The sequence below is a fragment of the Sorex araneus genome, chromosome 2 (genome assembly GCF_027595985.1).
Source record: "Sorex araneus isolate mSorAra2 chromosome 2, mSorAra2.pri, whole genome shotgun sequence".
Taxonomy (NCBI): domain Eukaryota; kingdom Metazoa; phylum Chordata; class Mammalia; order Eulipotyphla; family Soricidae; genus Sorex; species Sorex araneus.
This window is the reverse complement of record NC_073303.1, coordinates 361,632,611-361,648,227: the sequence shown is the minus strand read 5'-3', so window position 1 is coordinate 361,648,227 and position 15,617 is coordinate 361,632,611. Positions and strand designations below refer to the sequence as shown.

Here is a 15,617-nt window from a genome sequence, read left to right as displayed (position 1 = left end):
AATCTCTGGTGTACCACAATTGCGTGTGAGTACCACAACGCAAGTGTGACAACACTGCAACCTACTGTGTGTCATCCTGGTAATTGCAAAAACAAAGAGAGAGAAATGAATTTTTAAAAACTGAAATTTTCATAGATTTGATTCTATCTGAATATATTTGTAGAACAAAAGCAATATACTTTTCAGTGAAAAAAATGTAGATGAATTTTACAATGACTTTCTAAGTATTGGTAAATCTTTTGATAGATGAACCTCCTATAGCGCGAGAGTAAATAACTTGAATGAGCAACATATACTTTTGAATAGCAAGTTTCTAATTTTCCTTCCAGGGTAATTGAAGGAGCCTATTATTGAGATTTTAGTTGAAAATTATTAAAATTAACTTTAGATGAGAGTTCACAGTATGATTTTGGAATGCAACTTGGAAGGAGTTCAAACCAATGAATAATTGCTATCAACTCTCATTTTTACAGCGCTCACCCACACATATATGAAATCAATTTTTCTTAGTATTTAGATTAGTTTCAAAGAAACTAATATAGTGGAAATTTATCGCCTAATAATTAAGCTGACAACAGTACTCTTCACCATGTGTATATCTAATATGGCACAAAATAGACCTCATTTTATATAACTAAGTGACATGTGATCCAAATAAAATATTACTTTTTATACACAGTTGTATGGAAATACTAAGTATAAAGTTAACTCAGTCCAAAAGGATTAAGTCAAAAGACTTGTGATAACATATAAGTGTGTAATATAAACCAAATTTTTAGTTTCTCAAAATATTATTTTGAAAAAGAAAACAAATGATCAAAAATGATAACCCCCCACTTCCAAAAAGAGAGATGACATTTGTATATTATGATGTGAAGAAAGTGAATTTTAGGTACTAAGAAATGAGCTTTCTCATATTTTGGAATGGATGGTGGTGACTATCAAATCACTATGGTATTATTTTTTTTTTGAAACAGTTGTATCACTGTATCACTGTCATCACGTTGTTCATTGATTTCCTCGAGCGGGCACCAGTAATGTCTCCATTCATCCCACCCCTGAGATTTTAGCAGCCTCTCCTTACTCGTTTTCCCCAATAATTGGAGGTTCTGTCTCAGAGGCAGTGCAATGAGTAACTTTACTCATATTATTTATCAAACAAAAACTCATATTATTTACTCATATATTTATCAAACAAAATCAACAAATAATCACTAAGAATACCAGAATGCAAAGCCTTCCCTATATTGATAATTTTTCCTCTTGAATAAATATGACAATGATAATGTACCTTATTTAGAGATAAAGTACCTAGTCCAAAACTAGCACATTTTTATTTACTAATATTATTTTTTGAATATTCCCAATAATTTACAACACAAATAGAAAAAGAAGTTTTCAACTATGTCCTTTTAGCTGAATAAAATTTAATAGAGTTACATAAAATAATTCAGTAAATCACCAAGTCTGTAAGTTAGGTAACTGAGAGAACCTGAGATTAAATTTATATTCTAGTTCCAAGTCTTTCATTAGTGAAAAAAAGATATTTTCTTTTTACAAGTTTTGCACTTCTGGCTGCTGACCCAGAAACAAAAGGCTAATGAAAAAAAAAAGATTCTTTAAAATATTAAATCTGCTGCATATTTTTAAAATTTAAAAAAAAATTTATTGAATCACCGTGAGATAGTTACAAGCTTTCATGTTTGGGTTACAATCTCACAATGATCAAACACCCATCCCTTCACCAGTGCACATTCCCCACCACCAATATCCCGGGTATATCCCCCTTTCCCACCCTCCCCCTGCCTCCATGGCAGACAATATTCCCCATACTCTCTCTCTACTTTGGGCATTATGGCTTGCAACACAGACACTGAGAGGTCATCATGTTTGGTCCATTATCTACTTTCGGCATGCATCTCCCATCCCGACTGATTCCTCCAGCCATCATTTTCTTAGTGATCCCTTCTCTATTCCATCTGCCTTCTCCCCTTGTAGCTACTGTCCTTGGGTGTCAGCCTCATGTGATATTATTTACTCTGCTGCATATTTCCATTCTTAAAATTTCTCACTGTTTTCACCTGCTCGTTTGTTTCTTTGCTTACATATTTCCACTCTGGAGCGGCCTGTGTTCTCTTTCAAACATGTACTTATCTCTCTTTCTCTCTTCACATCTTTCTAATTCAATTTCAATAAAAACTACCTTGCTTCACCAAAAAAAAGTGTTTTCATTGTTTTATTTTCTAACATGAAACAGAATACTCAACAGTCAAAACTTTGGTTTTGAAGTGTTTTGATGCATGGCTCATTTCTAAAAGGGTGAGTGAGTCTACACTGACTTGTCATAGTTGTTAGAAAACTAGTCATTTTAAAGTAATTTGGACATCACCATATGTATTAAAGTGCCTTTTGGTCATTTTATGTTATGCGTCAGTTTTGAGAACAGCAGCACAGACACCACAATTCAAAGCATTCATTTTGTGCCTATATTTATGTAAAACAGCACGAACAGTGATATTACAAAGCATCTTCAATAAATCTCCATACTGTGGCCAAATATGACAAGAAATCTATTTTGACACATCTTGCTGACAATTGAATTTATATCTCATATTGATACACAAAGATTTTTTATGTAGGAATGCCCTCACTAAATTCTTAGCTCCCTAAACAGGGCATATTGGTATTTGAAAAGTTTTACTATGTTCTTAAAGATGTCTAACATGAGGACTCTTTTTCTTTTTGCTTTTTTGGGTGACTCCCAGTAATGCACAGGGGTTATTCCTGGCTATGCACTCATGGATTACTCGTTGGGGTGCTCAAGGGACCATAGGATATGATGGAAATCGAACCCAGGTTGGCTGTGTGCAAGGCAAATGCCCTACCCGCTGTGCTATTGCTCCAGCCCCTAACATGAGGACTCTTTGATGTTACAATTTTTATAAAGTCTGAAGATGTTTTCAAACATATTTGACAAATGTAGAATTTGTTAGGGAGAAAAAGTGGACAAATAGAACATTTCTGGGTCCTAGTATAGAACCACCTGACCCAGTTGACCAAGAACTGTTGCTGGTGGCCCTGCAAACTCTCAGCACTACCTGGGAGCCCCTCACTCAGAAAGATAAACAAAAATGAATGTAAAGCATTGAGACAACAAAGTAGTTGCAAAACGATAGGTAATGTACTGTAGGATTTCTGAAGTTGGAAAGCTCTTCTCCTGAGAATGGAAAGAAATGAAATCATGGTTATTAAAGAATTTGACTTCAGATTCTGTCAATTTTGAGCTAGGGAAGGAAAGACACTTTGCTTGTTCAAGTCTTGCCTGTCCCTTTTTTCTATAGTGTGTATACACTTTGTAAGATGACCTATGGTGTGGGTGATGGGGGTGGGGTCCTCAACAAGTGGAGTGTACCTTGAGTACCCCACCTTCCCGCCCAACCCCACCTTCCCACCCATGTCTTCTATAGCCTCCCCTCACTTCTTTCTATCTGATCCTATCAACTGAGGCCTCAAATAAGAGCTGACTATAGTGTCCACGAACCCAAAGAAGAGCTGACTGTAGTGTCCACAAACCCAAACTGGGTGTGACAAATGGGAAGACACCTGGACACCATGAGGATCAGAGATAAAGGTCTTAGGAAGCATGAACCCTGATCTGATGAACTAAAGGTGTCATCCTGGGTCCTCAGCGATCCCCAAGACACTGCGGGCATACCTGCTATAATTTTTTGCAAGTTACTCCAATGCCTATCACTGTCACTGTCATCCCGTTGCTTGTCAATTTGTTCAAGCAGACACCAGTAACATCTCCATATGAGATTTGTTGTTACTGGTTTTGGCATATTGAATATACCACGGGGAGCTTGCCAGGCTCTGCCGTGCGGGCGAGATACTCTCAGTAGCTAGCCGGGCTCTCCAAGAGGGGTGAAAGAATCAAACCCAGATGCGCTGTGTGCAAGGCAAATGCCCTAACCGATCTGCTATCGCTCCAGCCCGACTCCAGTGCCTACTTCTCAAAAATGAGCTCAACTTAGATGCAATGCGGGTTCGGATAAAACTGTGTTTTCTCGTAAAAATTTCAACCCACGTGTCTAAGAATAGACGACCAAATAAAGAAACTATGATGTGTATACACAAAGGAATATAACTAGGGTAAAAGAAAAGAGGAAGTGATGCAATTTGCTGCTATGTGGGTGAATCCATAGAGTATCGTGCTGAATGAAGGAAAGGGAAAGATACATAAGATCTCTCTTATATGTGGGATAGAGAGAAACATAGAAATCTGGTAACAAATGGCCGAAGTCCAACACAACCTGAGAACTGGTAAACAGAGCTGAGCTCTTGATGTTGGGAGTAAAGGGGAAAGAAGGGGGTAGGCTTTGTGGGAAGTGTCTGGTTCGAATGTGGCAGGTGCAAAACCTTGTTATTAGCTGTACCAAAGGTTCATAGTATTTAAAATAAAAATCAGTTTGAAAAATCTCTTAGATGTTAGAAATTTAGAAGCAGATGGCAGGGCTGGAGAGAGTATGCTGGCTTAGACACTGACCTTACATGAGTCTAATCCGGGGCATCACTATGGTCCCCTGAGCTCAGCTAGGAGTGGTTCCTCAGCACAGAGCTAGGGGAATGTCCTCAGCACTGCCCGTGTGCCCTCCCTCAAATCAAACAAACAAACATAAAAAGATGGCATCAATCTTGAAAAATAATGCAAATACTTTGTTTTCTTATTCTTCACATTGTCTAAAAGCTTCCTTTTGCATGTGCTGTCCAAAATATTTTCACCAACTCTTGATCAGATCCTTTTTTTGATGTTTTTATATCTCTGCTAAGCAAGACTTAAGGTTTTATAAAATCCTCCCTAACATGCCTTTCTATTCTCTTCTAGGCACATTTTTGAGCTAAAAAGCTGCAATTTGGCTCTGTCTGCACAATCCTCCTGACCTGCTGACTTTGTTAATCCAACAGATGAATGACTAATCAATTAATTTTATTTAGAAAGTCATGTATTTATAGAACTACTAAGAAACAACCTCTGTGCTTTCAACTTCTTAGCCATGACAGCTCTTTTTAAGCTCTTTTAAACCCTCTTTTGTGAAACAACTGACACAGCACTATGAGAACAACTGGGGTAAATTTTAAAAAATAAAAACAAAAAAACGGTGCTACCTCCTGTAGAAATCCACAGCATGGGGAAGGAGGAAGTATGTCATTCAAGACTCAAAGAATAAAAACTGATCCTAATCATGTTATAACCCAGCTCTTATCTGGCATTATAACAGGTCTACCATTTCCAATGCAAATTTAAACGAAGGCAAACCTTCCCCTCTTTATTCTGTTTGAATGATTTATGTTGATATTTTATTTATACAATCTGAAGCACATAGAGTAGGGCATTTGCCTTGCACATGGCTGGCCCGGGTTTCGATTCTTTCATCCCTCTCGGAGAGCCCAGCAAGCTACTGAGGGTATCCAACCCTCATGGCAGAGCCTGACAACCTCCCCATGGTGTATTTGATATGCCCAAAACAGTAACAAGTCTCACAATGGAGACATTACTGGTGCCTGCTCGAGCAAATCAATGAACAATGAGACGACAGTGCTGCTACAGTGCTATGTTGACATTTTATGCTATTAGAATAGTTGCTTGCAATTATCACCTTAAGAAAGCATTTTGGTCAGATCAGCGCATCCCCAGGACACCTAGGTGATAGAATAAGTGAGCAGATTCAGAAGCCTGTTGCACCAGGACCCCTCTTTGAAAACTCATTACTCTTCTCATAGTAGGTAGGTCTGTTAGAAGCCCACAAGAAGTCAGGCTTAGAATCAAAGGTATCAGAGTGAGGATAGTACAGCAGGTAGGGCATTTGCCTTGCATGTGGCTGACCCGGTTTGATCCCTGCACTCTCTATGGCTTCCTGAACCCACTAGGAGTGATCACTGAGTGCAGAGCCAGGAGTGATCCCTGGTATGGCCCCAAACCAAAAATAAACAAATGTATGGAAGGCTGAGGTTATCTTCTTTCATGCCAGGCTTCCTTTCCCAGCAGCCCACAGTGCATGTACAAGACAGCATGTACAAGACAGGAGGGATAAGGCCTCCAGCTAATAGAGCTCCAACCTTAAAATTCTTCTCAATAGCTTCTCGAACTCACTGAGTTCTCCAGTCAAGTGACAGAACAAGGTAATGGACATGTGGGTTAGATGAGACTCACTGTGCTGCATATGGTCAGCCCACTTCAATGCCTGGCACCGTGTCTTGTCTCCTAAGCACCACCAGGATGGACCCTAAGCAGAGCCAAGAGTAGTCTTTGAACACTACTGAGTGTGCCCCAACCACCTACCCTGAAAAATAAAAGTAAAATAAAACGGGAAAGAGTTGGAAGGCCCAGGAGCCATTGGAGGGACGTGCCACATTCCACACCTCCCACCCCTTCCAGCTTCTGAGCCATGCTGGGTGTGGCTCTTCTGGCCCCCAGCATCACAGAGCCTGAGTACTGAACTATCAGGCCCACAAAGCTGGGCCTAATATCAATGAAATGCCCCCTGAACTCCCTGAGCACTGCTTGCCCCCCCTTATAAAAAGAATCAACACCCACAGTCAATGGTCACAAAAGCCCGAAAATCTGCAGCCACAAAAAGTCCCCAAGTAATCCAAGTTTTCCTTGCTTCTGTGTTCACTAGGCTCTTTTTGGGAGATGCAGAGGACTTTGGGGGCCACACATAGCAATGCTCAGAGATTCCTCTTGGCCCTGCACTCAGGAATCACTCCTGGCAGTGCTTGGGGACCCTATGGATGCCAGGGATGGAACCAGGGTCTGCCTCGTGCAAGGCAAAATGCCCTCCCCACTGTACTATTGCTCCAGCTCTCACTAGGCTCTTAAGGCATCCCTTTTTGAGATTTTTTTTTCTTCAGAGATCAATTTCCCATTATATTTTTCATAGGTCAATTTTACATTACATTTTTCCTTCAATGTTTTTAAGGAATGAAGAGACTATGAAATTCAGGGGAATTCTGACCAACAAGCTCCAGTCCATTATTAGGATTTTGTAACTAAAGTGATCTTACATCAGCTTCCCTCTATATCCTTCTTACCTATTTCCCTGTCTCTCCAGGACTTTTCAGTAGAAGACATAAGTTAAAAATAGCACGAAGCCTCCAAGGCAGACACTCTGATGAAGCGTGTGGTATTTAACCCTTGCCTGAAACCTGAGCATGAACAGTATTGTAAATCACAGTGTCTCCACTGAGTTAGGGTGGGCTTGGGAGAGAAGGATATTGGGGTCCTTGGGAGATGGAGGGGTTACACAGGTACTAGGTATGGTGTTGGAATTAAATGCATGGTGAACCATCAATAGAATTGTAAAATATAGAATCTCAATTTAAAAATGAAAAAAAAGTGAGAAATAATGTACTTACATAAAGAAGATGGTTCATTTATTGAAATAAGGGAAAGGGAATTTTTTTCAAAGTCAAGAAATTTTTTTGTTATACTGAATAATAAAACCCTTGAGGAAAAGTAAATATACATCTTCCTAGGAATCACTGCCAGCTAAAGAAGTTGCTTATGGTTGTTCTAGGACTGAAATTGTCCTTGAGAGTTATCCCAAAGGAAGGGAGGGAGACTGTGACTTTGTATTTTTTTATTTCATTTAGTCTGACCCAAGGACAATTTCAGTCCTAGAACAACCATAAGTCCACTGAGGTTTCTGATGAACTGGAGAATTCTATCACCAGTTCATGGGCTCCATCTCTCAAGCCTCTTATCCTAGTTGTTAGTTTTAGAATCCAAACTGTCTTCTTAGGATGCGAATGTCTGAAACCCAATATACGACTCTTATCTATCCTTTAAAATGTCAGGAAAGTTATATCTGATGCTTCTGATTCCCTGCGATTAATTTCAATTTCTGCAAGAAAAACATTTAAAATAATCATTTGATCAGCCATCCTTGGACACCAATTTACAGCAAAGAGCACTGAAGCAGAGAATATAGGAACATATTTTGCACTCTAATGAAATTAAAAACGTTTACCCGTGGGTTTTAAGAACAAAGAAAAATATACTACAGATATTCTATGTCTACTAATTAATATTTTTAAAACATGATAAGAAATGTTAAGAAAGGCTGAAATCATCTAAGAAAAAGCCTTCTGAAATGGAACTATAAACATCTTTATACATGTGACTTACTGTGTGAAAAATGTTAAACAATATACAAATAAGGAGTGGAATTAGATGTACCCCACTTCTATCATGTAATTCACAAGCCCTGAGAGGAAGGAAATTTGTATTTGAATACCTCAGCATCTGTGATAAAGACTATAAGTAATTAATGTCACAATCTGGCAAAAAGAAATGTTGTTCAAACATAAGAAAGGAAGCCTTAATTTTTGCATAAGATAATCAGAAAATAAAGAATTTATGAGTGTCAATATCTGCTCTTTGAAAGATGCATAGAAATTAATGAGGTAGATCATTCTAAAAGAAAAAATGGGTTTAGAAGGAAAAATATAGGGCAAAGCATATCTGTGGACTAATAACAGTATCTGTATATGTACATATGTATATACATGGGTGTATACACATAGCATCATGATAATATACATCATGGCACATAGCAACATGAAACTAATATGTAAACTTAATTTGTAAACGTAAGTAGGTAAACTCGATGTAATATCTGAAAGAATCTGTATGGTTTATCTTAACAGGTATTTGGGACCCATTGGTGAAATTTCAGAGTGTAAAACCATGTTTAACAGGTTATACAATAAAATTTGGCAAGCAGGATACATAAGTAGCTAGAAGATTCTAGAGAGAACAGGACTAATTAGGAAGCCATTTGACAGTTTATATGTGAGGTCATAAAGAAGAGAATAAAAAATATGTCTCACAGGGATGTGAAGTAGTTAGGGCTTCAAAAGATACTGTGGGGGGGGCTGGAGTGATAGCACAGCGGGTAGGGCGTTTGCCTTGCACGCGGCCGACCCGGGTTCGATTCCCAGCATCCCATATGGTCCCCTGAGCACCGCCAGGGGTAATTCCTGAGTGCAGAGCCAGGAGTGACCCTTGTGCATCGCCAGGTGTGACCCAAAAAGCAAAAAAAAAAAAAAAAAAAAAAAAGATACTGTGGAAGGGAAATCAATAAAATACAGGAGGAACTGGTTGGGAGAGAAAGTTCCATGTGGCACAGAAAGGCTCACAGAGATTCCGAGGTGCAACGGTGTTTGAGAACAAAGCCGTGGAGGATTGGCAGAGACAGGGTAGAGTTAGCAGAGAAAACTGGCTAAGTAGGGGAAGAGGCAGTAAAGTATACAGCAGCAACGTGAACAATGGCTGCCCATGTAGTAAAAGAAATGAAAGAGAAAGAATTACTGCCTTGCCCAATAGTGAGCTGGGAACATAATGATTCAGAGGCCCACCTTTGAAGCCAGGCCTTCGGAGTCCAAACTTGACTCCTGTGACTTCCTGGTTATGCGAAGGCAAGGTAAGTGCTGTCTCTGCAAGTCTCAGTTCTCTTATCAGTCAAACAAAAATGCATATTAGTATATCCTCTAAGAGTTGAATAGTTGTCTTTCATTACAAATTCCACGTAACTTTCTTCGCTCGCTAGAGTAAAATTGGGACTTGAGTAAAATTGGAGTTTCCAGGAGACATGATTTATAATATAGTAGAAACTGATTAATACACTAATTTGACTAAACTGCTTCCAAAGAGTGTCTACCACGTCCAAGATTGAGTTCTAGATAGTAAAGATAGAAAACTAATCAAAATTGGCCAGATCCCTACCCTCCAAAGCGATATGTTAAAAGATGGGAAACAACACAAAAATGCAAGTAGTACAGCCATACACATGTATAAGGAAAGAGAAAAGAATCAGAAAGAGAGCGTGGAGTGACAAAGGAGTGAGGCAATGCTCAGGCAAGATCTGCTTGTGGCTGGAGTGGCTGAACAGAGAACAGAATAACATAAAAGCGAAGACACAAAGGAATCAGTGAAAAGAGATTCTAGGCCAAGAAAATAGTGAGTGAAAAGTTGCGAAGTTAGGATGAGAAAAGAACTCTGCATTGGCACTTAAATAAGGCTAGAGCTGAGGTGAAGTCAGACGGAGTCAGAACTTGGATCATATGACACCTGGTGGAGTGTAGTAAAGTAACTAAATGGATTCTGGTTTACTTTCTTGGAAAACCCAGAGGAGTTGTGTTATCTAATTTATATACTGAAAGTCTTCTGTGTACACAACTCACCCTAAGGCCAAGAGTAGTTTTAAGCTGTAGATAAATGAGCCTTTTCATAGGGTCTGACTCAAGAACTGTATCACTGTATCACTGTTATCACTGTCATCCTGTTGTTCATCTATTTGCCCGAGTGGGTGCCAGTAATGTCTTCATTTGTCCCAGCCCTGAAATTTTAGCAGCCTCTCCTTACTCATCCCTCTAAACGGTGCCATATTGGAAGCTCTTTCAGGGTCAGAGGAATGAGACCCATTGTTGTTACTGTATTTGACATATCGAATATGCCCTGGGGAGCTTGTCAGACTCTGCTATGTGTGTGGAATACTCTTGTTAGCTTGTCGGGCTCTCCATGAGGGACGGAGCTGTAATATAATTGGGTGTAAAAAATACAAAGGCGCACGTGTGGAAGGGTGCGATGATGTGTGTGGTGTTGTTGTTGTTCGGGGCTCTCGGGGTGGCTCTCTCTCTCTCTCTCTCTCTCTCTCTCTCTCTGCTTGCAGAGGTAAGAGAGAGGCAAGACAGAAGCAGCAGAGAAGACACAGAGGAGAGAAGACACAGAAGTGGAGGAGAAGATAAAGAGGGCAGAGGTAAGACAGAAGCAAAGAGAAGAGACAGAAGTGGAGAGAAGAAACCGAGACAAGACAGAAGACACAGGGGAAGACACAGAAGCAGAGAGAAGACACAGAATCAGAGACAGAGAGAGGTCGGAAGAGACCAGAGGAGAGACTACAGAGACAGAGATAGAGATAGAGAGACAGACAGAAGAGAGCACAGCGGCACACACAGAAGCAGAGCACAAGGAGGAGCCATCACCATCCGGTCTATACACAGCGACTCAGTGACAGGAGGAATAAAGAAAAGGATACCGAGAAAGGACAGCCAATAGGACAAGAAGAAAACCAGTAGTTGGTACTACAAGTCAGTGATAAAGAGCAAATCTGAAAACTGACCATTGACCAGTGTAGAGATAACTTCACCATCGAGGTCAATGGATACAGTGAAGAAAGGCCAAAAATCTCATCTAAACAAGGAAGATGAGAAAGAAGAAAAGAAAACTCTAGGCAACTTTTAAAGGAAATTTACAGAAAAATTAGAAAACTCTTTAGTTGAAGAGCGAGGTGGTACCTAGTGCTGTAAAACAAGAACTTTAAAAGAGGAACTATAGCAGAACATTGAGATGCTTTCTGGCTTTATCAGTACGTGTGGAAACGCACCATGCAGGAGAGTGAAGAATAGTTACAGAAGAGTCCTGAGTGTTGAGAGAGATGGAGACAAGGGAAAGGGCTGCCTTAGCCCAGACGGATCAACCTAGATTTGAAGGAAGGTAAGGGTACTTTCTCACAAATGCTTCTTTTCCGGTGCTTTTCAATTTTTAGTGGCATAAGATGCAAGAACATCCATTGGGAGTTGGAAAAGGAGAGTGGTATTGAAAGGCTGAGAATTAAGAATAGATAGAAAGCATTCATTCTGTAACAGTGATTTTCAACCTTTTTATAACTGCAGACTGGCAGTTGAGAATCCATCTATTAAGCAGCAATAACTTTTCACCCACAGGAAAGGTCTGCAGACTAGCACTGATCTTATAAGCCAGCAGTTGAAAGTCATTGCTATCAATATGAGACAATGAATAACTAAAAAAAGTTCCAAATAGATCACAGGTCACCCGCAATCTGTGGGGCTAAATGTCTGGTAAGACAGTTAGGTATTTTTTCTTCAGTCACCTATTAGAGTCCGTGGTAAGAATTGGTATAAGAACTAATATAGCCACAGTTGATATTTTTATTTTTCCTAGGTGAGTGTGAGGTGGAAAAAGAGTCAAGAGACAAGAGGGTTACTCAGATGAAATTATAAATGACTATGTGTTCTAAATTGAGTATGGTGGGAAATGAGGCCAGGAAGACAGAGGGGGACAATGGAAAGGTGGCCAGGTTAATGTATTAGAAGTCCTAGTAGAATTGAAGAATTATTGGCAAGGGGGTACTAAGATAAGTTAGCAGGAAAGCAATAAAGTGATAGAAAAGGGATGATAGAAGTAGACATTTGTAGTGGGTGCAATTATTGGTTTAGTCTATAATAAAGAATTGATGAATTGAAGAGGGAAGACACTACTATTGGTACCGATATCATAAAGGAGCCCACATGTAGGGCATGAGATGGATTGTCTGCACCGAGTTATAATTTCCAAGGCTGATAATAGATATAATTAGATAGGAAGTGATCCCTAGTTGATAATATCTTTAGTGGAATTGGCAGTGTGACAGGAGACTTTAACAAGTGAGTACTAAGTGCATATCTGTCAACACTCATCTCAAGGGTGCTAGGTTACTTAAGCCTGAAAGTTGAACCACTTAGAAAAAGTTTAAAAACACTTTTAGAAACTATTCCTTAAATATGGAGCCACCAGTTTGCCAGTTGACAAACCACATGGCTCTGTACCACAGACACAATCAAGCTCTTTAAATGTAATAGTTTTAAATAATAATTAGATCTCTGGTTTCTAATCATAATGATATAGTTTGAGTCATTGTCCAGTTTGTCCATTGACCCAGAAGATGCAGAGGAAACTTAGTTTTTGATGATTTGACATAGAGAAGTTACATATGAAAGCACTTCATTTCTTCCTGTGGAACCAATACTTAACTCACCAGGGTTGTTGGACTGGGCATCCATTGGGATCATAAGCTTGGCCCGGGTGGCTCGTCGTGCAGCCAGTGACCGCTCCAGAGTGGACATGGAGCTTCCTGCTTCTTCTGTATCTTGTCCTGAAAGAAAGTGAAACATCCCTCTGTGAAAGTCACCTTCAATTAAGCAACGCTTTAGGCATCCCGCATGAATGAGGATCTATATACTATTTACTTTCTTGTTACCCAGTCAACATGGTCTCATTGCTTAAATACTAATAAAATTTACCATAACTTCATCACCCAGAATCAGTGTTTACGTTTTGTTTTTTAGAATGTTTGCCTTTGAGTGTAAATTGGTATGTTGAATGCATTTAACTTTTAGAAGTGGCATTATACCATAAAGCTGTTTTATGATGTACTTAAGAAAACAATATGAATACCTTTCTTTGTCAACAAATGTGAGGAATATAGTATTTAAAAGTCCCATAACATTCAACTGTATAAATTGACTATAGTGTATACAACTAGTATTTGAGGTACAAAGACATTAAATCTTATTATAAATATATAAGATATAAACTATGTTTTTCAAAAGTATAGCTATACAGAATTCTATAATTCACTAGCATCATGCTCTAACCAACTGCGTTTACCAACATCCAGTTCATATTTCTGTAATTTATTATAATTTCATAAAATACTATGCTAATGTATCATTAATAAAAATATATGTGTGGAATTCAAGTTATTAATAATGCTGAAAAGGAGAACACTAAAGTTCCAAGCAGAAAGTATCATGCAATTTTACTTATAAATGGACATGTAGAATAATATGTATGCCTATACATTTTCTGTGCTTACTTATGTGTATTTATATATTTGCATACAGAATGCATGCATATTAACAAATTATGAGTACACAAAGATCATATAACATTTTTTACATTGCTCTCCTTTGACAAAGTGGAATTTTGGTATGAGTAATTTATTCTTTACTCTTTTCTATAACTTTTATACTATTTCCATGACTTAAAAAATTTTGTACTATATTTGTATTAAAATTGTAGCTAATAAAACTCTAAGCAAAAATAATACTCTAAGTTAAAATGATATGAATTAAATTAGACAACAAAACTTCTGTAAGTCACATTTTCTTTGGCACAACTAAAATAGAGCACAAGTTAAATTTTCCTGTAAATACAAAACAAAATCGGTAGAGCTACAACTCATGATGCTCTAACAAAGACATTGCAGAAAGCTGGATATTAGAAAGCTCCACAAAAGGAAGAAAGAAGCAAGGAAGACATCTAAGACTGATCTAAGAAATCATGTACAGAAGGGAAAAGTCCATACCAATAATAAAATATTTAGTTTTCTAATCGAACCATAGCACTTAAAAGTGCATTCATTGTTCATTAAAATGGAGTGTTGTCTGTTAGACCAGACCCCATGAAACAGTCAATTTCCATGACTGGGTTTGGGTCATACAGTGTTCCAACACCAATTCCTTCACAGTGCACATTTCCCACCAACAATGTCCCCAGTTTCCCTCTACCCACCACCAACCCCGACCTGCCTCTATGGCAGGCACTTTTCTTCTATCTCTCTCTCTCCCCACTGCCCATCCCCCCTCTCTCTTTACTTTTGGGCATTATGATTTGTAAGACAGGTACAGAAAGGTTATGTTTATTCCTTTACTTACTTTCAGCATTCAGTTCATTCCAGAGTGATCATTTCCAATTATCATTGTCATAGTCATCCCTTGTCTATGTTGTCTGCCCTCTCCACCTCCCAAACCCCCATGTCAATCTTTCAACTGTGGACCAGTCCTCCTGGCCCTTGTTTCTACTGTCCTTGGGTATTAGTCTCAGACTATGTTTTTTCATATCCCACAAATGAGTGCAATCATGCTATGTCTTGAGTGCTGCCCTCACTGTTATTGTAGCATTGTTTAAGTAGGTCCTTAAATTAGACCTAGAGTCCTTAAATTAGATCCTCTCGTTTTAAAGAAAACAGCTCTCACCAGGAGTTGAACTTCCAGTACTTATTAAGAGACATCAAAATGATTCTGGCTGCCCCAAGTATCCCATCAATGTGCAGAAGTTAAAATGAGAAGTCAAGAAAGAGAGCCCTTGAAATTATTGACAAAACCTTTGAAGGCTTAGAGGCATTTCTATGCTCTCTACTGAATGAGGGAGGAACAAAGCTGAAAGAATAAACACCTACAAAGTGTGTCTGTCCCTAAAACAAAACTCTGCCTTCAGACATTCTCCAGGGAGAAAACTGCGATGCAGCTGGGCCAGTTGGTCTGAGTTTAAACAGAGAAAGAGATCAGTGGAGAGATGATGGTGGTGGAAAGAAACTCTTGCATCATTTAGCCTGAGATAAAAGCTTCCTTTGAACCAAGGAGACACTTGGAATGTTGCTCAGGCTGAGTTCCCTTGCTGGATCTCACCCACTCCAAGTGCAGTTGACCCACCAGAAAAACAGTAATAGGGTAATGGGGAGTAACTGGGGGTAATGGGGAGTAACTGGGGGTAATGGGGAGAACTGCCCTGGTGCAAGAAGTTTAAGAATTTGACATTTTAGTTCAAAGACTTTTCTGGTGGAGAAATACACACGGTCTCATACTGACTGTGTTTCAGGGGCTGGAGAAAGCAGGAAAGGCACTAGCCTTGCAACCCAGATTTCATATTGAGACCTCTAGTCACACCAAGAGTTATTCTGAGCACAGAGCCAGGAGTAAGCTCAAGCACACCT

General features: G+C 39.1%; 1 protein-coding gene across 1 annotated transcript in view; it reads right to left on the bottom strand.

Moving 5' to 3' along the window:
• DCC (DCC netrin 1 receptor) overlaps positions 1 to 15,617 on the bottom strand; it is a 1,194,095-nt gene that overhangs the window by 46,708 nt on the left and 1,131,770 nt on the right. The window contains exon 25 of the mRNA XM_055127868.1: positions 12,879 to 12,995. Coding sequence (XP_054983843.1) covers positions 12,879 to 12,995 — 117 coding nt within the window. The remainder of the gene's footprint in view (positions 1 to 12,878; positions 12,996 to 15,617) is intronic.